The sequence below is a fragment of the Desmodus rotundus genome, chromosome 7 (assembly GCF_022682495.2).
Source record: "Desmodus rotundus isolate HL8 chromosome 7, HLdesRot8A.1, whole genome shotgun sequence".
Taxonomy (NCBI): Eukaryota; Metazoa; Chordata; class Mammalia; order Chiroptera; family Phyllostomidae; genus Desmodus; species Desmodus rotundus.
Window position 1 is genome coordinate 50,581,622 of NC_071393.1, and position 24,074 is coordinate 50,605,695.

General features: G+C 40.2%; 1 protein-coding gene across 4 annotated transcripts in view; it reads left to right on the plus strand.

Moving 5' to 3' along the window:
• SLC25A21 (solute carrier family 25 member 21) overlaps positions 1-24,074 on the plus strand; it is a 460,856-nt gene that overhangs the window by 173,229 nt on the left and 263,553 nt on the right. The window contains exons 1-2 of one of the 4 annotated variants that reach the window (XM_053929134.2): positions 5,350-5,500; positions 11,006-11,278. The exons of 1 other annotated variant lie outside the window; for it this stretch is intronic. In XM_053929134.2, the coding sequence (XP_053785109.1) occupies positions 11,194-11,278 (85 nt within the window). In that variant the 5' untranslated portion in view covers positions 5,350-5,500; positions 11,006-11,193. Of the gene's footprint in view, positions 1-5,349; positions 5,501-11,005; positions 11,279-24,074 lie in introns of those variants that run through there. 2 more of the 4 variants (XM_045187975.3, XM_045187983.3) reach the window with 2 other exon arrangements.

The following is a 24,074-nucleotide window of genomic DNA, read 5'->3' on the forward strand; positions in this document are numbered from 1 at the left end:
ATTCTCGCTATAAAGTACGAAACTGAGACATCTGGAGAAAATTTTGGGATCTGTAGGGGAGGGGTATAGGAAAATTCTAATTCTTGCTGTTCTTCTCAGTGTGATTTTATTTCAAAATAAAACATTTGTAAAAAATCATTAAGTAATTTTAAAATATCATCAAGTAAGGAACAAGAGCCATTAGAAACAAAAAACAAGAGACTTAAACTTATGAAGGTTTATATATTTGAACTATAAGGTAAAATTTTAAAAACTGTTATAAAATATTTAAATAAAAGTTGAAAAATAAAATGTGCACAGGGATCAAGATACTTTTTAAAAAGTACTGTTCAGGTTAGAAAAAGAATTACATTTGTAAAAGTGAAAGTTAAAAAGTTGATGTTAAAACATCAATGTGCAAGCCAGACAAAAGGTCACAGAGTTGGAGATAATATTAGTGAATTGGAAGGACCTAAAGAAATTATCAAAGTGTGGCTCAAGGGGATAAAAAAGAGATTAAAAATAGAATTGAGAAATAAGAAACATGGAGAATGTCATATAAAGGTCCACTATATGTCCGTTAGCAGGTCCAGATGATGTAATAGGGAAACAGCAGTATTAAAGAGAAATAGCTGATGTTTAAAACAGGTGAAAAATGTAACTTCACAAATAAAGGTAGTGCCACCGTAAACCAGGCAGAAATTTTTAGAAGTCTATACATAGATATATCATAATAAAACTGCAGAATACCAAAGACAAAGAGAAGAAACAGCCAAAGAGAAGAGACAAATTGTCTGAAACGGAATGGAAGTTGGAAATGAGCATACTTTTAAATAGCAACAGGGAAAGCCAGAAAACTGTGGAATAACATTCATACTATGCTGTCAACTTAGAATTTTGTAACCAGCAAAACTTTATTTATTTATTTATTTATTTTTTGGGTTTTCCTTTTTTTTCTGAACAAAATGTTTTCTTTTTTGCAAAACTTTATTTTAATAATGAGAATGAAGTAAAGATATATTCACGTGAAAACAGAGTTTATCTGTAGTAGTATTACGGACCGACTTGTTTACTCCCAACATTCATATATTAAAGCCCTAACCCCAGTACCTCAGTATGTGAATGTATTTGGAAATAGGACCTTTAAGAAGTAATTAAGTTAAAACGAGACCATTTGGGTGGGCCCTAATCCAAACTGTCTAACGTCCTTATTAGAATAAGAGATTAAGAACCAGGGGTGCCTCTGCGCCTGGAGGACAGCCGTGTGAGGGCAGAGCAGGTAGAGCACGGCCGTGTGCAAACCAGAGTGTAAGGCTTCAGAAGAATTCAGCCCCGTCAGTACCTTGGTCTTGGACTTTTAACCTCCAGGGCTGTGAAAAAAATACATTTCTGTTGCTCAAACCACGCAGTCTGGAGCCTTTTGTTATGCAACTGTAGCAAATTAAAACAAGTAGGTCTTTCCATTTACCAAAGGAACTTTAAGAAACACACTTTATACTTCAAGAAGGAAAAATGGTCTTATCAGGAATGTTTGAGAAGAATTTTGCTCTTTGTTTCGTGTATGCAAGCTTAACAGGATGAAAATTGGGTCTCTGTGTTATAATGTTTGAGTAATATTTTACTATTTTTATACAAGGAGAGTTTACTCACTAAGGAGTGTTCACTCCGAGAATGATACTATGAATAATGCACAAGGAATAGTTCTAATTCCTAAATGAGTCACCCTCTCTGTGATGGTGTATTCTTATAACAATTTCTTCATGGCATGAATTCTTTACAAATGAGTTTAAAGGATTCTAAAATCAGTTCTGAAGTTCAGTTTGGTGCTGAACTTTTACTGCTGCTTATACGTAATAAGGCCACATAATGTTGACAATAACAGACATTGTCCATATTTTGCAAACAGTTTTCAGAATATGTGACTGTACAGGATCACTACGGTCATACTCCAGAGGGCACAGACTGGCAGGGGTGACCAGCAGAAAGTCTTCTGTTGTTTGCACGGCACCAAAACAATCATTCAGTTCAGCGAAATAGCAAAGAATAAATTAATAAATCAGCCTGTTGGGTATCATGTAGAGCAAATACTCAGTTCAGTGTTTTTCTAATAGTTGTTTGTCATTGTATCTACCCAGCCTATGCTTTATCACGTACACACACTGTAGAGAACAACCTTTTCTTCTGTGCTGGTCTCATCCTGCAAGCCAGAAACAAAATGTCAATGCCCTTAGGACCGCCCTACAGAGAACTAATATTGAGTTAAAGCACTGGACTTGGTCTGCAGATGTACTCAGAGGATACACTGTCCCTGCCCTCCAGGGCTTTAGAGGGGCTAATTATTTTTAAGGAAATGTTATTGTTTAATTGCAAAAGAATTAGTTTCCAGGCAGCAGATTAGGAATTTATGTTTCCCTCTAATGAGTCTTTGCGGCCTAGGAGCTCGTTGGGCTCTGTGTCCGCAGATCTCTCTGTGCAAGTTGAAAGTGGAGATGAGAGCACCATATTTAATTTGCACACTAACGTTTTACAAAAAGGTTTTGAGGGCCTGGGTTTTTCTCCATGTTCAACTATTTACTTAATCAATTAGAAGATTATCTTTAAACAGTGTAACCAAATTTTTATTTTTATTTTTTTTAATTTTTATTGTTATTCAATTACAGTTGGATGCTTTTTCTCCCTATCCCTCCACCCTACCCCAGCCGAACCCCCCTCCCTCCCCCACCTCCACCCTCCCCCTGGATTTTGTCCTTGTGTCCTTTATAGTAGTTCCTATAATCCCCTCTCCTCACTGTCCCCTCACCACTCCTCTCTGGCTATTGTTAGATTGTTCTTAACTTCAATGTCTCTGGTTATATTTTGTTTGCTTTTTTCTTTTGTTGATTATGTTCCAGTTAAAGGTGAGATCATATGGTATTTGTCCCTCACTGTCTGGCTTATTTCACTTAGCATAATGCTCTCCAGTTCCATCCATACTGCTGCAAAGGGTATAAGCTCCTTCTTTCTGCTGCATAGAATTCCATTGTGTAAATGTACCATAGTTTTTGGATCCACTCATTTGCTGATGGGCACTTAGGTTGCCTCCAGTACTTGGCTATTGTAAATTGTGCTATGAACATTGGGGTGCATAGGTTCTTTTGGAATTGTAACCAAATTTTTAAAAGTACTACCTTGGCTGGTTGTTTAGATTACTTCCCGGTCTTCTATAATAATTTTTATCAAAAATGTTGGCTCACTACTGTAATATATATATATTACTATATGTAAAATAATATTACATAGTAATATATGCTCTGCAAGAAAAGACCTCACATTCTACTTTGAGTACCTTGAAGAACCAGGTACTTGGCAAATACTTGGGTTTGGCAAGCACCAGCAACATGATGCCTAACCTGTTACAGCATATTGTTGTCTTACAGTAAACTGTCCTTGGAAGACTGAGAGTAGCTCCTTGATAGCAGTGATCAAAGTTAGCTAACCACACACTGATCCTAGCAATGGGCCAGACTGATGGACAGTGAATGGCTTAAACACTGACATCATCTCTTTGGGGAAGAGGACATTGATTTTCTACCTAGTTGAGAATAACCAAGTCTAACTAGGAAATAATGTACAATATGCAAAACTCAATCTTCCAAATCAAATAATCATAACACTCTAGGGCATGCTAAAAGTCTGTGGATATATATTTTATAACTGTATATTAGATTAGATTTTACATTCTACATTGAGGCATGAGTATCATCGTGAAATGGAATTTATATATACAGATAAATAGTATCCATTAAAATTGGCGTTTTGAAGTGTTGCAGTGGTTCTGCTATTGCTCAAAACATTTTTGCTATACCCTTAGATCCAGTTTGAGTCACAGAAGCAAACAACTAATTGCTCGTATAAATGAGGTACTTTATAACCACACCTTGATTTTAACCAAAAGACATTCAGCTTTGTCATGTTATTTCCCATGGTTGCCTCCAAGTGATATTTGGATTTGTTTTACAAAATTTAAATAAATTTTCAAAAAACTCTGTGACCAGTGAAGTGAATGTGGAAAGGAAGAAAGGAAGAGGAAGGAAGGAAGGAAGGGAGGGAGGGAGGGAGGGAGAGGAAGAAAGAGAAAGAAAAGGGAAGGGAAATCTCTGAGGACATATTCAAAAGAATTCCTTAAAGTGCCATGTGAAAAGAGAATGCTAATGTTTTGTACTTGTCTTAACCAGACCACAACTTTTAAGGAAACAAAGTGTGTATCTGCTTTGAAAATAATATCCTTATCTTTTAAGTAGTATCGTCTGTCTCTCTTTGAGAATGGTGTGTGATGTAAATAATAGTGTCATATACTGTGCTATATCATGAGGAGATATAAGAAAACAAACTTTAGCCCTGGCTGGTGTGGCTCAGTGGATTGAGTGCAAGCCTGTGAACCAAAGGGTAGCAATTTGATTCCCAGTCAGGGCACATGCCTGGATTGCAGGCCAAGTCCCCAGTAGGGGACGCGAGAGGCAACCACACATTGATGTTTCTCTCCCTCTTTCTCCCTCCCTTCCCCTCTGTCTAAAAATAAATAAATAAAGTCTTTAAAAAAGAGAAACTTTATTAAAAGACTCCACTTACGTTAGAACATACAGAAATTCATTATGTTGTAACATCTTCCTCCAAAGGCTGTCTTGCTGTGAGAGGAAAGGTAGCAACAACCATTCTGTTTCATCAAGAGTTTGGGACCAACCAGTGGCAGTTAGTCCAGAGCTCAAGACAAGATCCCCACCAGTGCTTGTGTTTTATTTTTTAGGAAAAATCTGTATTATTTCTGGTGGTTTTATGATATAGCAGACATTTTCAGTAAGAACTCTCCTGAAAATCTTTTTAAAATTACTTATTTAAAACACTTGGGCATTTACTATGTGCCAGTGGGTCTGCAAAGCAAAGAAAGTAAAACCGAGTCTTTCCTCTCTGATCAGTAAAAGGTAAAGAAAGGAAGTGTTTGTTTAAAAGTGAGCCAGCCACCACCACACCCTTTCCCACCAAATTTCAAAACCAGGGCCAGACTGTTGAGGATAGATCAGAGAGTGGATCCCTAGATCAGAAAATAAATGAACAGAGCATGGACCAAGTGATTAAATCAAGTTAGAAAAAAATTAGTGCCTTGAAAGCAAACTCAAATATGAAAGTGTAAAGGTTTAAGAGGAAATAGAGGCCATGTAAACATTTTGTCCTCCATGTGCACAAAGGGAAAACTAATGATTCTGAAAAATTCTGAGTAACATTTACTCCTGAGTACATGTGTTCTGGCGGAGAAAGCACTTGAGAGGCTGCGGTGATGATTAACTGGTGGGAAATGGGGCCCAAGGAGTTGCATTCAGCAGGGAGGCAGGAAGTACTTTTCATACAAGGCTCTCAAGGCAGGAGGATGAACTCGCACAGAGTGGCAGGTGTGGCAGCAAAGCAAGGGGAGCACGCCTGAGGTGCAAATCCTAAATGAAACTTGGTTCCTTCTGAGAATGAGCCTCTGCTGTCCCGCTGGTGCCTGGTGAGTGACTCAGCAATTCCTAAGAGCCCGAGTTTGAAACGGCCTCACCCTAGGGGTGAGGTCCTCCTGAAGCTTGGGGGAGCAGGAGAGGTGAGATGCAAATCCTCTTGCCATATCCTGACCCCACATTGCACAGGCACTTTGCATTTGAGTTTTTTTAATCTGCAAGCCACGGCTTGTCCTTCAGGTACCGCTAATCATTTAATTTCAGTGATGCCTAAAGTATGGGTTAAACAAAATCAAATAATATTATAGGCAACAACAGAGAAAAGTCTAAGAAGTGAATGTGTAGCTATGAGCCTTGTGAAGATATTTGAAATAGGTTAGGGTTTGCCCACTGATACTACTCAGGTCCACGGGGGATTACTCAGGTCCACTCCGTGCCCAGTGCTGGTCTCACCTTTATATGTTCTCATATGACATGTGCAGGACGGAGCCCCACCCCTTGTTGGGGACCTGTCTACAGTTATTTCGTGGGCTCATTGCGTGTTCCTTCTCTCCTGTGCTGCACGATTGGTGGTCTGCTGTACACTGTGCAGATGTTCTCCTGTGCTATTTCATGATTATTTTTCAAGTGGCCTCTTAGTCAAGGGATGGCAGGTCAGCACATGGAAACATCTGCTCTTACCATTTTTCTAAGCAAACAGCAGATGGCATTGCTGCTGTCCTTTTGATCTGGAGCAAAAACTCCCATGGCTGAGGTGTTGGTTTACACGGACAGACGCTGCCTGGCGAGGGCCTGCCTGAGGGGCTGCCTCCCCCAACAGTAGCACTGCCCACAGATGTTTTCTCTGCAACTCTCATTTTAGTTTGTTTCTTCCTGTGACTCTACTTCTGCAGGGTGTCTTGAACTTTGATTCTTCCTCCTGTGACTGTTACTTGATCGCCCCAATGGTATTGACCATGGTCCCCAGGTTTCCTCCCATTTGTCACCTGTTGGGTTCTCCTAGTGTTGCCAAAGAGGAGACAGTAGTACTGTCTGTCTGGGTATCTCAGGGTTTGGACACTGGATATGTACATGCCATGGACTAAATAAGATTATTGGGAAAATAGCTGAACTACAAAGCATTTTCCAGGTGCTTCCTCAGCCAAAAAGACCATCTTAAAAGTATATTTTTGACAGTTGGGTTTGTAAAACTTTAATGTATGTGTTCTTTTAAATTTATACCCATTGAACCACTGTTACCTTTTTAAACAGCGCAATATACAAAAAAATTCTTTTTCAACTTTATATTCTAGATGGAGTGTTAGTGTGTTGGAAGAAAAAATGTCTTCCTTACATTTTTCTTGTTTCATATTAGATGTTCAATGGATATATTTCATTGCAATAGAGCATTTAGTCATCTGCTGTACTTCCTCATCCTCCAGCATCTTTCTTTTGTAGGTGTTTCTTCTTTGATGCCATCAGGCAAGTTCTTCACGTATGTCTTTGTTTCTTCTGCCTGGTCTTATATGGCCTGTCAAGAGTTCTGGGAAGCTTCAATTTCCTCATCTGCAAAATGGAGATAATTAAAATTTCTTCCTTTTAGGATTGTTGTGAGGATTAAATGAGATAATATGTGCCAAGAAAGTGCATTTAAAATAACAATCATCATCATCTTCATCATCATCATCATTATTGCATCATTAGCAGGTCAAGATGTCAGAGGATCCAGCTTGATTATTTCCTTGCTGAAATTTGGGGCACTATTATTATTTCTTTTTTTTATCACAGGTCCAAGTTTGATTTCCTTTTATTACATACCTGGTTTCCTGTTTTACCTATTCAACTCTGCATTAACTTTATAATATCCCTAGAGAATATTACTCAGATACAGTTATTGGAATTTTTAAAAATTTCATTGATATAAATATTATAGCTTTAGGCTAAAGAACCACCAGGTTCATACCTGTCACTTAAATGTGGTGTAATAATCATCACATTTAAAGATTTATTCTCATCTTTGCCATTGATTGTTGGCAAAAGAAAAAAAAATAGTCATGTTGTTAAACTGCCACCAAAATAGTCATGTGATTGAACTGCCACACAGAGACTGGTACACACTGAAGCGCACTGCAGAGCACCCTGTGCCTGCCCACGTAGTCCGCATTCGCTCACGCCCTCACCCGGGTTCCACCTCTGACCTGCACAGACCGCGATGGGGCAAAATTGCCGGCAGGCATGCACACTGGATTGCTTCTGTGTGTCAGATGGCCAAACTACGCCAGCGCCATTCAATTTAAACTTTATGCAGCTATGTCTGTTCATATTCTTGCAAAATTAGACTTCAAAATGGCCCAGTTTTGTAGGGCATGTAATTTTTCATAGCAAAGTATTTGGAGGCTGAGGAAGTATAAGCTTTCAGAATAGTCAGTAGCCTCCTGAAGTTATTAGAAAAAAAAGAACTAATACATGTGCCTACAGCTTTTAAAGACAAGTTCTCAAATGCAGAAGAGTTGTCAAAACGAAGGTCTGTACACGCCACTCTTTCAGAATTATATTAGCAAATAACAAGGGAGGAGTGGAGGGGATAGTTAAGAGAAAGAGTGACTCATGTTTCTAACAAGAAAAGGCAGTCGCTGACTTTGTGTGGAAACAATGCAGGAGCACGTCTGTGTACGTCTAAGTCATTCTAGAAGTTGGGATTACTAAGAGTCAGTAAAGTTTAAATACTGGTGATTAGTTTACGTAACACTGGAAAAACAAATCTCCTTCTATCTTTCAAACAAATATTTCTGGTGAGCCCATCCCAAGTGTCCTTTTATTTCACTTCCACTCAACTCTTTCGGAGTTTGGCAAATCCTGTTATTAATATGTTGCTCTTTCCCCCGCTCATATGCAGCCTTAGACGCTAATGTGAATAGGGTCGTCCCAGAGGCTTACCTGTGCTTAGCTAACTTCAGCACCACATTTGACTTTGTCCTCACAATTCGATTTGCTGAACTGCGTTCTCCTTCTGCCCCAGACTCCCAACTTTCATCCTGTAAATAAATTTCTCATGCTATTTCCTTTCCTCTTTCTCCTATGAATTTTCAGTTCATTTCTACATTTAGTTTCCTTTGATCTTTAAAGCTTATTTGATGATCCAATTGGGTTTATTTAAGCACATGTTACAATTTATTGTACTTCAAGTTTAATTCTTCTAGGGAAAACCTTTCCTTTATTAGTTATGTAATATTTTCTGAATCAGTAAATTGGTCAGTTTTCAATTCTAAGAGATCAACTCCAAAATTGATCTCGTCCTCTCTCCTGAACACAAATCTGTCTTCCTCATTCCCTGCTGAGCATCTGCACTTTGGTGTCCCTCCAACGCTATATATTTGTCACATCACCATGTTTGGTAATGAAACCACTCAGTCATCCTAGCCAGCAAACTCGGCATTTTCTTTACCTTATGCCTCCTTCTGTGTTCCACGTCCAACCAGTCACCACATCCCATTAAATCAGCTTCCCATTTCTCACACTGATTTGCTCAGTTCCTTGATCCTGGCACTGCACTCATTCAGCCCCTTAACACTTTTCTCCTCCTCCATTGTTCCCGGTTTATAACTCTTCTTCCTGCCATTACCACCGTCCCCACCACACATACCACCCTCAGCTTCCCTGCCCGCCTCCACTTCCAATCCGTCTTACAGCTGCCAGGTTTTTCTTCCTAAATTGTGGCTCTACTAGCTGTTTATTTCTGCCCCAAATCTTTCAGTGCTTCCCTATTGCTTATTGCTTATTACCTCCCTCCTCCATCGTCAGCTGCCAGGATACTCTTCATTTCATTCTTCATGGCCTGCTTAGATCCTACTCAATAAAGCCACCCTTGATTCTGCTATGTTGCCTCCAAACCTACTGTTCAGTCTTCATTTTACATGTTCCTTTTCCTACTATGTCAGTCGATACCTCCCCTTAGAGCTAATTGTGTTTATTTCTTTCCTTTTGGCTAGAATTTAAGATCTATCTATGGTGGTAGCAACTATTGCGTTAATTATTCTTGTATCCTCCATGGTGCCCAGAAAACACCTTATACATGCTTGGTACTTGATAAATATGTATATTTGAATATACAGTATCTCCAATATCTCCTCTTATTTATTTTCTTTTTAACACAATGTGTGCAGCCAGTGTTTCACACTTTTGTAATGTTCCAAGATTCAGGACCTCCCTTTCCCAGCCAGGTTTTGAACTTTGAGGAAGAGAGTGGGAATGAATCCCTGGAAAGCCTATTATTGTTGCTTCTGGATTAATGGGGAAATGCTGGAAGAACCTGGAAAAGTCATTTTAGTTTGCCTTGCTGAGCAAGCTTATGTATTTGTTAGCACTTTAAAAATCTTACAGAGCTTTATTTGTTTATACATTTATCTCTTCTGCTGAAATACCTGAGTCCCTATAGGCAGGGATAGATTGAATATATTCAATGCATAAATGTTGAATGTACAAGTGAATAAATAAATATAGTTCATATAAATGTAAAGAAGCTGGAACTTTTAACATAATTTCTTTTAAGATCCCTTCAAAGAGTAAAAGATTAGTAATATAACTAGCCTGTGATAATTTGTTTCCTTTATTGTTAGTTCAGTACAAAGATACATACATGAAAATGTTAGGTTGAACTACATGAAACTGCTGATGTTTGAGGGTTTTAACAAAAACAGCGATTTCACATGGTCAACCAACTCAGGCATGGAGTGGGATCGGTCTTGAATCTCTAGAACTTAATGTTAATGCTGAGGATCTGTGTGGAGCTGGTTTTTTCATCACCCAAACTGGTTTGTTATTTAACTTTTGACTCAGCCTATGGGCATAGAGTGATAATTAGCAATGCTATTCATTTGTCATTACTGGTAATTATTCTCTGCTAGTTATTGGTTCATATTAGTTCATAATTACTTGGGTTTATGATAGGAGTAATTAAAATACAAAATTAATTGAGTATTTCCTTTACTTTGAACCTGGACTAAAGGCATATACATGCCGTGCCATGACCCTGACGCAGCACCTTTCATGCTTGTTGGTGAACTGTGCTCTTTGGCTCATCCATTCACTTATGATTTCATCAGCAAATGTCTCTCAAGTACCTACTTGAGACATGCCATCTCAAACAACGTACGATTCTTGAGCTCAAGGAGACAAGGCATACAGCGTGCCTGGACTATGATCTTTGCTCAACTGACAGGCCCCGTGATAATCATTATTATGATGATGGTCACAGTCCTAATTGAAATTAGCTATATTTTAAAAATTTACTGAACTAACAAGCAAAATAGAGTCAGATTCATAGCTAGAGTGCAGGCTGACAGCTCAGGGTGGGGTGCTGGGGGGTTGGGGAGGACTTAGCGAAAAAGAAAAGAAGAGAGCTCATGAGCACAGACAACAGCGTGGTGACTGTTGGGGGGAGGGGGAGGTGAAAGAGAGTATTGAGTTGGGGTAAGTGGTGATGGAAAAAAATTTAAAAATTAAATAAAATAAATTTCTCTTTAAAATTAAAAAATTCATTGATATATCAATTGTTTTCTTCTGACATTTCCATGACTAAGGAGAGTGAGAAGAATCCAAAGGAGATGACTTCATTAAGTAAAGGCTCAGTTGTATCAGCTGCATGGGAACGTATTTAGACCTCTGTTTGCTGTCTGCAGAAACAATGGAATTCAGCACCTGCCCCCTCTTCTGCTCTTCCTCTGTCCTAAGGCTCTAAACATCCAAGAAACACTTCACCTGTGAGAGCATGGTTCAAAGCCTGTACCACCCAAACCCTCCTGTTTGCATCTGCCTCTGTCACCTGATTGGGATGGAAGAATGGAAGTATAAAAGTAAGTGTCTAGGGCATTTTGGGGGCCCTAATACTTAACTCAGCTGGCAATCATGAAAACCAGTGTGCTTTCAGGCCCCTAAGTGTCAAGGTGATTCACTGTGGTCCAGAACCTCATTTCATGAAAGTCTTCCCATAGCCCACAGGGGGAACCAGACTGTAAGACAGGATAGCAATAGCTAAATAAACTTATTCCCACGATGGGAAAAGCAGCTCAGCCCATCAGCTCTAGGGTAGGACCCTGGAACATCAACCTTGGGCATCAAAGGCCACATTATTTACTTATTTAATTAATTTATGTCTGCTCTGTACATAAGAATCACATTTTTAAAAATATTTTATTTATTTTTAGATAGAGGGGAAGGGAGGGAGAAAGAGGGAGAGAAACATCAATGTGTAGTTGCTTCTTACGCATCCCCTGCGGAGGACCCAGCCTGCAATCCAGGCGTGTGCCCTGACTGGGAATTTGAACCAGTGACCCTTTGGTTTGCAGGCCGGTGCCAATCCACTGAGCCACACCAGCCAGGGCAAGAATCATATTTAATTGGAATTATCATAAAAATTGTTCAGAAGAGGAAAAAGCTAAATTTCCTTAATTTCCACACTATGGTTTTTCTGGCACTATCCTTTGATTTTTATGTCTCTGCAACTTCATAATTCAGAAGAAATCAAGCCTGAATGAACTCTAAAGACCTTTGGTCAAATTAGACTTATTAATTCTACTTTACTGAGAAGACTTGACCTGCTTGGCTGCATTATCTTGGGAGTGGTCTACATTGCACTGTATTCGCTGTGATATATGTTCAGGAAAATCCAGACTCTAAAATAAAATCCCTTGCTGAGCCGCTTCTCCCTGGGAAAGAATACACTTTATGGCCAGATGGAAGGGCATCATGTCTCACTGTTGGGGTAGCACAGAAAAGACAACATCACTGAACACTCTCCATTCTCATTCGGCGGAGGCTCCTTAGTTTTGTCAGGTGCTGTAGCTTGGACCCAACACCGAGCTGCAGCTCAGGAGACAAAACAGTTGGAAAACTTGGGGAAAGGCTCTAAGGGTCAGTGAAATTTACTGTGGGCAGCTGCGGCTTCAAAGCCACTCTCTGTGCAGAAGCCTATTAAGAAGTAGTAGGTTACGTTCCTGCCGTTTCCCCCAGCATGATGGATGATGCTCTGCAAAGAGAAAAGACTTCCTGTTCCATGGTGGTGGCTTTCCTCTAGGCTGCCTCACCGCGTTTCTCAGGCTCTCTCTGTTCCGTTTCTAACCATTGAATTCACTGCTCCACTACATTTAATAATAACCCGGGTTTGTCGGGAATGACTGACTGTGGCTCACCAGTGACTGCTTGTCAATCAGCAGGACCTCCCACTCTCAGACGAGGGGCTGAGCTGAGCAGGGGAGAAGGGCAGTGAGGGAAAAGAATCAGGTTGCATAAAGATGAATAACAGAAGAAGTTGCTTTGGAATTGGCTTGACCTTTTTTGCCTTCGGAAACATTTTCACTTTACCTCAAGTTAGGAAATGATTTCTCCCTGGCCTTCTCTCAGGCCCTGGTACTTGCCAAGCTAGCTTCTACTACAGAGTTTTTTGGATGTGCTGTTCCCTCGGTTATGCATGCTTCTCCCTCCTTGATTTGCCTTCTTTACTGCTACTCATCTTTCCACTCTCAGCTGATGGAGAAGCCTCCCAGCCTTCTTGCTCAGGTTGGAGCTCCCAACTCTAGGTGCTCATAAGACAATGTCCCTTCCTCGACAGCAATGGCTATCCTCCCTGCTGCAACTGCAAGTATCTCAAGGACAGGGACAGTGGTTATCAGTCCTCATTGTACAAGCCATCATTGTACATTCAGTGCCCTCTAGTCATTGAATATTTGTTGCTGCTGGATACAGTTGATGTTTAATCTCTGTATCATTAAGAAAGCAGAGCCCTGACTGGGTGGCTCGGTTGGTTGGAGCACTGACCCATCAAAAGGCTATGGGTTTGATTCCCAGTCAGGGCACATACCTAGGTTGAGGGTTCCATCCTGGTCAGGGCGCGAATGGGAGGCAAGCCATCGAAATTTCTTTCACACATCGATGTTTCTCTCTCTCTGTCTCTGTCTCTTTCTCTTATTCTTTCTCTCTCTCTCTCTCTCCTTTCCTCTCTCTCTAAAATCAATACACATATGCTCAGGTGAGGATTTTTTTAAAAGGAAGCACACATTTGTTATTGTATCCTCTACAAAGACATAAACAGATACACAACATTCATGGTGTGAGGTACACTTTAAGAGCAAGGCCGAGCTGCTTGCTTAGTAACAAGTATAGCATCCCTTCCTTTTGTGTGTGAGGAAAGGTTATTCATAATTAACGGACCAAATATCTCAGTGTTTGCATGTCAAATAAATATCCGTATTTCAAATAAAGTTCTCTCTTATTGGCCCTATCAAACAATGGCTCCCAGGTGTTGGTGTGTGTTTAGGACAGATAGTCCTTTGCTTTTTGCTTTTGTGTACAGAGACTAACAGAGATAAGACCCCTGCCCTCCTGAGGCTTATCATCTAAATAGTGAACATCAGATAGAGACTGGAGAAGACAGTGTCCACTTGTGAGAATGTGGGAGAATCAGAACATGAAGGACGGGAATGTGTAATTCTCTCCCCTTTTAGAGGGTCCCCGTGGAATCATGAAGATAAAAATGTAACTGACCCTCAGTTAGTGGCGACTTATATAGATCTACAACCCATAAATCTTGTGATTTCATTCTAAAATTAAGCCAGTATTCAAAGGATGATATATTGGGACGGCAGCAAGAGTATTTTTTTGACTGATGTGTTTAGATGGAGCTAAGGAGTTAAGTATTTGGGGAAATAAAACATTCACATGGAGGTTTCCCTTTTCTATCTAATTTAGAGGTTTTCATTCCCTGTGAAATCCCCGCAGAGGCTTCTGAAGGTGATGTCTGGAAAGGAGAAACTCAAGAGACAAAGGTCTGGTCCCTCCCAGCCCTCCAACAAGAATGGCTCCATGTTGTTTTAGAATGTTAGGGTCTCATTTAGAATCTCATTAGAAGAAAGAGTTCTGCTGCCTCGATTTCCTAACTTTTACTTAAACTGCAGAGTCCAAGAGTTCTTGGACAGGGCAGATGACAGTAGTTCGTCAATCTGAATGTCAAAGGAGCAGAAGGTTAATAACCTGGGCGGTGTGGGTATAGTGTGTAGACAAAGAGAGAAGCAGTAACATTTCCTATGAGAAAAGCGAAGAATTGATAAGATTTTGACACTGACCCACTGATCAGTTGGGACATTAGGACAGACTGTGCGGAACCTACTTCAGAACACACAGGGCTCTTTCTGAGCAGAACAGAAAAAAAAGACTCAAACAATTTCTTTGATCAACTCAGAAATTTCCTCAAATTTGCCTTCATGTTGGTTGGAGGTCCATTCGGCAGTAGTGGGGAGGATTGGAATCTCTGTGAAGTCATAGAACAGTGTGTTGATGTGCAACTCCCCCCACTTTTTTGGACACTTCCTGGAAATGTTCCTTTGGGGTAGTAGATGGGCAGAAAGAGCCAAGGAGAGAAATCACCTTGAAAACGGAGATTCAGCTGTTCCTCAGACCTGAGACGCCACCAAGCCATTCACTTTCTTACCTTCTTTGCAGTTCTCATCCCAAATCAAAGATATGTTTACATATTGTTGTCAGATGGTTAGGGCTCTCTTATAGGCTGGGATTCATTTTTATTTTTGACTATCATATTAAATGGAAATATTATGCTTTCATAAGAATATGAAAATTATTTGTGATAATTTAACAAGAACTTATCAGAGTGAGAGCAGACAATAAATCCAGAAGGAAACTATTTCTGATTTGATGTACTCTAAGAAATGGTGGACTTGCCCCAGGGTATTCTACTTTTATTTCTGATAGAATAAATAGGAACGCTATAGGGTTTTTTTGTGGAATGATATAAATTTTATGTGGAAAGTATTTCTATATGTAATTTGTGTGTATCTGTATACCAAAACCAAAATGAAATTATTCAAACTTTGGAATGTTAGCGATTATGAACTTCTCTGTAAGTATCATTATCTCATGGGATCTTTGTCCTTTCTTAAAAAATAAGAAATTTAAATGTCTATTGAACTATTCTTAAAAATAATAAAATTATACATCTTAAACTATCAATAATTATAATCAAGATTCACTGATCTTGTTGAGAAGAGAATTATTTTAAAAATAAGCTAGCCTAAGATTATACACTTAGTGGAGTGAAAAGGATGGGCAGCTACGGTGGAACTGTGAATTTGTGTTTGTGTGGAAAGGCAGGGTATTTGTGATATGAAATATGATGCCTTTGATCAAAGCCTAACTCTATTCCATAGGTCAGGGCCAAAGGGAAGCATCTGCAGTTTACCTTCAATTTAATAAATTCTGAGGATTCCAGAAGGGAAACAAAGCTAACAAGTTATAGCTAATTGATCCATATCTTTTGAAAGTAACTACATTTAAAACCGAGTATGCAGTAGATAATTGGAAGACAAAGTCAGGGCCCAACTACAGCCATTCTTTTAAGTAACTTTGAAAAGCCTTTTCTCAATTTATAGAAACATCCACATAGATAGAAAAAGAACCAAACTAAACTAATGAAACAAATCAGAACTGAACTGATGGAACAGATACAAGAAAATCATTACCTTCCCCTTCACAAGCAAGGTTGTAATCCTGGTAAAATGAAGCTGAATAGATTATGTCGATATTAAGTAGTTTATCTCCTTGACATGTGCAACTAAATTATAGTTCTGGGTAAGCACACTGGGTGGGATTATGTGATTATACTATAGGCACCAATTCTACTTATATTTATATTCTCTAATGCTTAATACCTAAGTGTATTGTCGAGTGTTGACAAGGTACCAATAATATTACTTAGTCCTTTTACTGCGCCTCTCATGAGAGGATCTTTAAGAGCTTTACTCACATTAGTGTGTTATTCCCAGGATTATTCTTCCTGTTTTATAACTGGGAAAACTGCTTCCCATGGATATAAGTAACTTGTTCAAAGGCTCAGACCAAGTCTCTAATGTGGCTACAAAGCCGCTTCTGATTTTAGGGCTTCACTGCTCCACCCTCGAGATTAACACTTAAAGGAGGCATTCTGTGATGGCTGGCACCCAGAGAATGATCATGTGGACCCCATTAAATTCAGAATTTGTGAACGTACATGAGAGATCCATTTTGCAGAAAGGGTGTGCTGAGCAAGTGAAGTAATACATGTATGTATATATGTGGTTATATATATATATATATGACCATTTATATATATGCTTGCTGCATAGAAAGGTTGCCAAGCATTTCATGTGCATTGGCATACACTCAATATGCTGATTATAAACCAGTTATTGATTCACAAATTAGGATGCATATAATTAGAAACATTTATTCTAATTATGCCTATTGAGTCCATGATGATTAACATTTATGAGAAAGTAATAAAACTATATCCATTAAAAATATATTTACCCATTTTAGTTTTTCATGGATTTAGACTAGTAAATTGTATATGTGCATAAGCAGTCTTAGAAACTAAAAGCACTAAATATTCTTTGTATATGTAGTACATATGTAGTAAAAGTTTTCAAGGGAGAGACGGAGAAGAGTCCCGTAGAATTGTGAATGCAGGAAGCCTAGTAGACAAGAAAAGCCATGCTTCACTACATGTTTTGAGTGTGTCTCCACGTCAGCTAGCAACTTTCTGCACAAACAAAAAGCAGTGATGTTCTATCTGGGGCCCCTTGGGGTTGGGCCAGGTACTGAGGGGTGGCTGCGTGCCTCTGGCACTGAGCAGGCCTGTGAAGTCAAACGAGCCTGGCCTGGCTCAGAATGAGGGTGGATGCACATCCCCACATGAACCTTTGGAAGCTCATTTTGCAGGAAAGCTTAAAGGTCGTAGTGACCCCATTTCACACCCACAAAAAGTCAAAACATGCCTTCCAAGAGGGTACAGAATACCAGGAACACAGCCTGCATGGCCGAGCACGTTGATTGAACTGCTTTCGTCACAACCCCATGCGTGGTTTTGTACCCTTTTGTGTTGAAGGCAGATAGAGCTATTATGGTCCCTGCATGCATTAACTATTATTTTAAAATATAAATTTTCCCAGTACTCTGTCAGCCATAAATACCTTCTTTGCTAACATGCCGTTGTTCGGAATCACCATAATCTGAGGAGGGCCAAATTATATCCTCTGTTCATATGATCTAAACGGCATTTCTGCATGACTGTGGGGAATGAAACAGGAAACAGGGGAAATATTTAAAATAGAATGAGCTTAATGGCTTTTGAGCTTATCCTTTCTTTAACTACTTTAATATACTATGAGGGGATATGTACCGGCCTTTGGTGGAAACGGAGGCCTATTTGTAACCATAAGAAAGTGGAAAATATTTCTGGAGCATTTTGACTTTCTTTCAACCCCTTGAAAGACTAAAAAAATATGGAATAATAAAATAAAAACTCAAAGGCTGCCAACTCAGGTGTCACAATAATTTTTGTGCCAAAACCTAAAATTACTACTATTTATATTAATAGTTCTACTGTACTACCAAAAAAGAAAAGTCTGGCTTAATCAAAACAACATATCTACTGCCTCCACCTCCAATTCTAGAATTAAGGAAAGCAGTAAAATATAAATTATTACAAGTGAATTTCATTGTATTTGGTATGTCTAACCCTTAAAGGAGGCTTAATCTTTAGAGACAAGAAAGGCTGGGCGGTTACATGGTATTCTGTTGTCTTTAATCAAACCGGGGAATACTTTGTAAATTCCTTTCTGGATGAAACGTACACTATTACTATCTTTTTCAGTTATCTCCCAGATATTTCAGCTACTGATTGATATCTGATGCTACTTGATTATGGTGTAAAAACATTGTGCTAAGGAATAGCATGGAGCCTAGTTGACAGAAACAAGGATGTTAACACAAATTTAAAAATTACGTCTAAGAAAAAATAACTTTGGTAGCAGGCTTGAGAAAGGATGAGTGGTAGGAGAGGATAGAGGCAGCGAGCCACTTTGAAAGCTATTGCAGTTGCCCAAAGGATGAGGAGATCGCAAACCAAGACTGTGGAGATAGAGTGGAAATACTTCCAAGAGTTGGCCTTGTTCGTAGGCTGGCCTACGGGTCTAATCCCCCTTCTATCATTTCTATGGGAAATGTTGTTTCCACGTGAAATTACATTTTAAGCCATGGAGGAAGGAGGGAATGTGCCTGTCCTACCGATAGTTCTCACAACTGCCTCAGCATCTGGTGGATTCAAGGGGTTTGGAGAAGAGGGTTAGGGAATACTTCTTATCTCCCCAGCTTTAGGGAGGGTACCTTCCTCTCCACTTCTAGTATAATATGTGTAAAGAGCATTTTTGAGACACTCCTTCATCACTCTGGAACGGCCTACATTTCCCTTGCTCTTGTCCTACAGCTTTGACAATAGCTTTGAGTGTCCACTACAGCGCCCAGATGCCATCTACTCCTCACCAGCAATGGAGCAGGGAGGGCGGGAAGGGGAATGGGCCCAGAGCTTGTGGGACAAGACTAAGGGTAAGGTCAATAAGGGGGTCAGCACCATGCCTGGAGCCAAAGTGACCCTCTTGGGACCATGCTTTCTTAGAAGATCTTACAGGCCTGTCTAGTAGTGGCCACCTTCTCAGCAAAGCCTTACAGCAGTGTTTTTCTTTTTTTTTTTTTAAATAATATTTTTTTCCTTTAAATTTTTTTTTATTTTTATTCAGTTACAATTGTCTGCATTTTCTCCCCATCCCTCCACCCCACCCCAGCCAGTCCTACCTCCCTCCCCCACCTCAATCCTCCCCCTTGATTTTGTCCTTGTGTCCTTTATAGTAGCTCCTATAGACCCCTCTCCCCACTGTCCCCTCCCCACTCCCCTCTGGCTATTGTTACATTGTTCTTAATTTCAATGTCTCTGGTTATATTTTGTTTGCTTTTTTCTTTTGTTGATTATGTTCCAGTTAAAGGTGAGATCATATGGTATTTGTCCCTCACCGTCTGGCTTATTTCACTTAGCATAATGCTCTCCAGTTCCATCTATGCTGTTGCAAAGGGTATAAGCTCCTTCTTTCTCTCTGCTGCATAGAATTTCATTGTGTAAATGTACCACAGTTTTTTGATCCACTCATTTGCTGATGGGCACTTAGGTTGCTTCCAGTACTTGGCTATTGTAAATTGTGCTACTATGAACATTTGGGTGCATAGGTTCTTTTGGATTGGTGTTTCAGGGTTCTTAGGATATAATCCCAGCAGCAGAATTTACAGCAGTGTTTTTCAAAATGTGGCCTTCACTTCAAATGTCTTTTATCTGAAACACCTGCGGAAGGCTTGCTAAGTTATCAATTCCCAGGTCTTACCCTAGACCCTTAGAATCAGACTCCATGGAGGTGGGTTTTTCATGCTCTCTTGGATAATTCTGCACATGACAGGTGGAGAACCATTGTCTTAAATCTCCTCACCTTCACAGATTGTACAATAATTAGTTTAAAAACTGGTACAGAGACGACAGCATTATTGCTATCAGAATTCCACATGCGCATTTAGGCTCCTGTGTGAACCTCCCTTGTTCGGATTATTGGCACAAAGCAAGAGTTACACATCATGAGCGTGGCTGCATGCTCAGGGTGGCTCGGAGAGTGGAATCAACCAGCACTGTTTACATAGGTGTTCCCATGGACTTTCTTGCTTATTTTGGCTGTAACTGTGTTTGATGCTGCTGAGCAAGACTGTGCATATAACTACCCTACAGCTTTACATTTCTTGCTCTAGAGGGATTTGCTGTAAAGGTACTGGCCAGAAAAGAAATGAGAGAATAATGAGGAGGCCATCTTCAGGGAGAGTGGCTCAGAGAAGGGAGGGAAGGAAAGGGCTGAGGAGGCAGGCTGGGGCAAGGAGGATACAATACAACGCAAAAGAGATAGCAAAGGCATGATGTCAGCCCGGAGTTCACATTATAACATCAGGAAGGTATATGGAAAAGGCACTCTTGAGAAATAGAAATAATTATTACATCATTATGATTTGAAAAATATAGGCATTTATCTGGTATTATGTCTGCCTATTTTCATCTTCTCTCTATACTTCTCATCACTAGGCCCAAACAGAGAGATCCAGTTCTATTTTATGAAATTAATTTTTTAATCCTGACTTGTCTTTCATTGCTATCCTAGAAGTTCCAGATCACTTTCTCAGTCACAAACACATGTTTTTGTGTGGTTAAGGGGTCGAACTACTGAAGTGACAGAAGTATAATTAGATAGGAATAGGATTCACAAAACTGAAAATAGGGATGACAGATTGGGGAGTAAAAATGGATTGTGGTTATGTAAATACCTGACCATATTTTGGATTAAATATTTAGATTTCCATTTTCCCTTCTAAATTAAAAAAAGACAAACATGCAAAAGGCACAGCCTCTCTATCTTAGGCATTCACACCTGCAGAGAAGCAGGGGTGAGTCCTTGTCCTAATTAGATGGGGAACCTGGAAGCAGAAAGCCTAAGTGACCCGCCGGACATTTGATGATAAGCAAGTGGCAGAAGGAGAATTCCAACCCCTTTCTTCCGGCTCTGAGTTCAGCGGTCTGTTCTCCAGTATGCTGCCTTCCCTCTTGGCTTACTCTTCGGGAGAAGGTAGACACTCAAACTGCTTCTTGGTCACCGATTATATTATTACTAAATATTTACATGAACATCCATTCTGTATGTGTTGATCTGTTTATTGGGGCCAAACAGAGTAATTGGGGTTTAATTTATAGAATCTAGATGCAGGAAATTCAAAGATGTAAAGGTGAAAATGAGCAAAAAATTGGGTTGCCCTTCCTCCTTTCGTTTATTCTACAAGTGTCTCAGGCCAGTTGGTGGCATGTGTCCCCTCTTCACCATCTCTCTGGCTTTGTGGAGAGCCTATCCTTTCCATGGGTCCACAGGCCCTGGGAAGCACGGGCAAAGATGGAGCATGCTCAGGCTCGGAGACCTTGTTCCCCCTTATTCCCAAGGTTATAGAAGCAGGTGAAGCATCACCTCCTCCACCTGCAGTCAGTGGGGGCTTGTAGAAAATAAGAATATTTAAAGACATTTCTTGGGGTTTTAGAAAAAGGGGAGAGACTGTCCTGATATGAGTGAGTAGAATCAAGATACAAAGGGCTTGGGATATAGCAGTCCAACCGTTCAACTCCATGTGTCTCCCCCCATCATAGGATTCCTAGTGGAGGGGAGGAAGGGAAGGGGGGGTTGTTTGGTGGGGGAAGCAGTAGGACAGCTACCCCCTCATTCAGTGTGTCGTGGAGGAGTTGGGCACAGCAACACCCACTGGAAGCAAAACTGAGGCTTGAATTCATGCCGCACACTCTGGACTCCCTCGAAAGACATTTTCAGCTGCTAGTCAAAGCAATCACAAGAAGTACACGACAGTGATTTTCTTACTCCATGTTTTGAACGATAGAATCACTTACTCACTAAGCAACTGAAAAGCTGAAAGGCTGTGGAGTCAATATGCAAATGTGGCAGACAATTTGAAAAATAGTCCTGAAGAAGTATGTGAATCTACCATGAGTCTGATTGCAGAAGACAGTTCTGGAGTGTGGTCTTGTTTCTGGAGGCTTCCTGTAGGTGGTTTGGCTCTTTCCACTATGTTCAAATTTATCTGTATGGCGGCCTGTGTAAGCTCTTGAAAACCAAGTGGCTGCATTCGGTGTCCTCCAAACTCTGGCTTCTTTGCAGGGGTGTGTGTGTGTGTGTGCATGTCTGCCTACACACATGCATGTATGAGCCTGACAGTATTATGTGGGAGGAGATTGTCAGTCTCCCATATCTGGGTAAGGCCTCAACACCTGGTGACAAGACTAGTTTCCACAAGGCATACTTAATGACTCTTAATATCTGCGATGTCAGGAAGCTTGCCTCTGAACTGGTGCTTGGCGTTATTCATTGCGTAAAGGACCATAATGAAACACATACCTGCAGGAGGACTTCAAAGGACTTTAATCTTTGAGATTCCTGAAGAGACAGTCTCTTAAATAGTTTCTTAATTATGAAACTTTTTTTAGACTCACTTTACTCTTCAGTATGTGAAATAAGTGTGTGTACCGATTACGTAAGGCAAAATGGAAAATTGAATGTCGCTGGAGCTGGAGCTGTCTGTGTTTCTGAGTGAGCGTCGTCTGCCTTAGCCAGGACGGCCCAGGGAGCTGGCCATGGCTGCTCGCTTGTGCTGAGTGCACACAGGCAGTTAGGCACCTGGGAAGATGGAGGCAGTTGTAGGTATTTTGGCAGCTTGGCTCTCTGGGAAACACACCTAGAAATGGCCTCATCGAATTGTCCTCAGTAACTGTTTATGTGTATGTAAAGGCCTACTGGCTAAGTAAAAACAAGACTTAAAAAATAATTTTTGAAGACCTTCTTTCTTTTTTCTCTGGCTACATGTAACCCAATCATGTCCTATGTTACATGTGTTCAAAGTAATCGACACTGTATTTTACCACTTCCAATGGAAATGTTAGACTTTGGCCTAGAGTTATGGAGGAGAGAAGGATAGACAGATATTTGAACATAAGCAAAATTCTATATAAATGAATATCATATAAGAACAAGGTCTATACAAGACAGTAATTCTTATAACATGGCCAGAAGCCTATCCTAATGCTAATTGTTAAGGGGGACATACATTGAAAAGATTAATTAGTAGGCACATTTTTCTCATCAGAAATATTACTGTTTCTATGTGATATTTACACAGCAGCTGCATTTGACTCCTAATCAACATTAAATTTTGTTCAGGCAATGTACTTGGTTTCTCAGATTCGGGGTTTTATGTCATTTTAGTTGTGGTTGAGGCAAGATGGTTTCTGCCCATTGGTGCTTGTCTGGAAAGGGGCCTGTCGTGTCACAGAAGTCACTGTGGAACAGGATCTTTGGGTCCTCACCCCCAAAGAGCTTACATTATAGAAGAAATAAAAAATCTGGAAAGGTGGATTCCCTTATCCAAGTTCACATAGCATGTTAGTGAGTGGACTGGGATGGGAACTCAGGGTTCCATCCTCAGCCAGCCTGGTTCTCCCCCGGCATCAGCTGCGAACACTTCCCAGAGGCATCTTGATGACGCTGATGAAGGCACCTCTTGCTTCCTAAGGCCTCCACAGGTTGCGGTGCCCCTTCCTTAAGTGGATCTTTGTGAGTAGCAGCACCTGGCCCAGGAATGAGGGGGAGGCAGGAAATAAGAGCAGAAAGGAGGGGCAGGGGTGATGACCGTGGAAGAGTACCCTGCGTCTCTAAAATGAGATGGACTTTCTTTTGTGACCTGCGAAGGCTCTTTGATGGCCAAAACGCCCCGAGCAGCTGGCAGCATCCTTTGAATGTGCATTCAGTCTTTCAGGGTAGTGCCTTTCAAAATTAATACAAATTTGGAAAACTCTGATTTCATTTCTGTTTGTATGCATGCAGAGACATGAATTTAGGGGTGCATAAGAATTTTGGCCTTTTATTTGTACAGGCTGCTTATGTCACCATGGGCAAGCCACATGCCATAATATGTAATTGAAGGTATCTATTTTCATCATTCTGAAAAATAATTGTTAGATGATAAGTCATTTAGCATAAAAATTTTGTGAAACGAAATTTCAGGGTTTTTTTTTTCTTTTAGCTTCATGGATATTTCTGTGATTAGTGAGTTACTTCTGCTGAGACCCTTAGGGAACTCATAAATATTGATAAAAATGGTTTGAGCTTCCATATATCTAAAAACTAACATAATTCC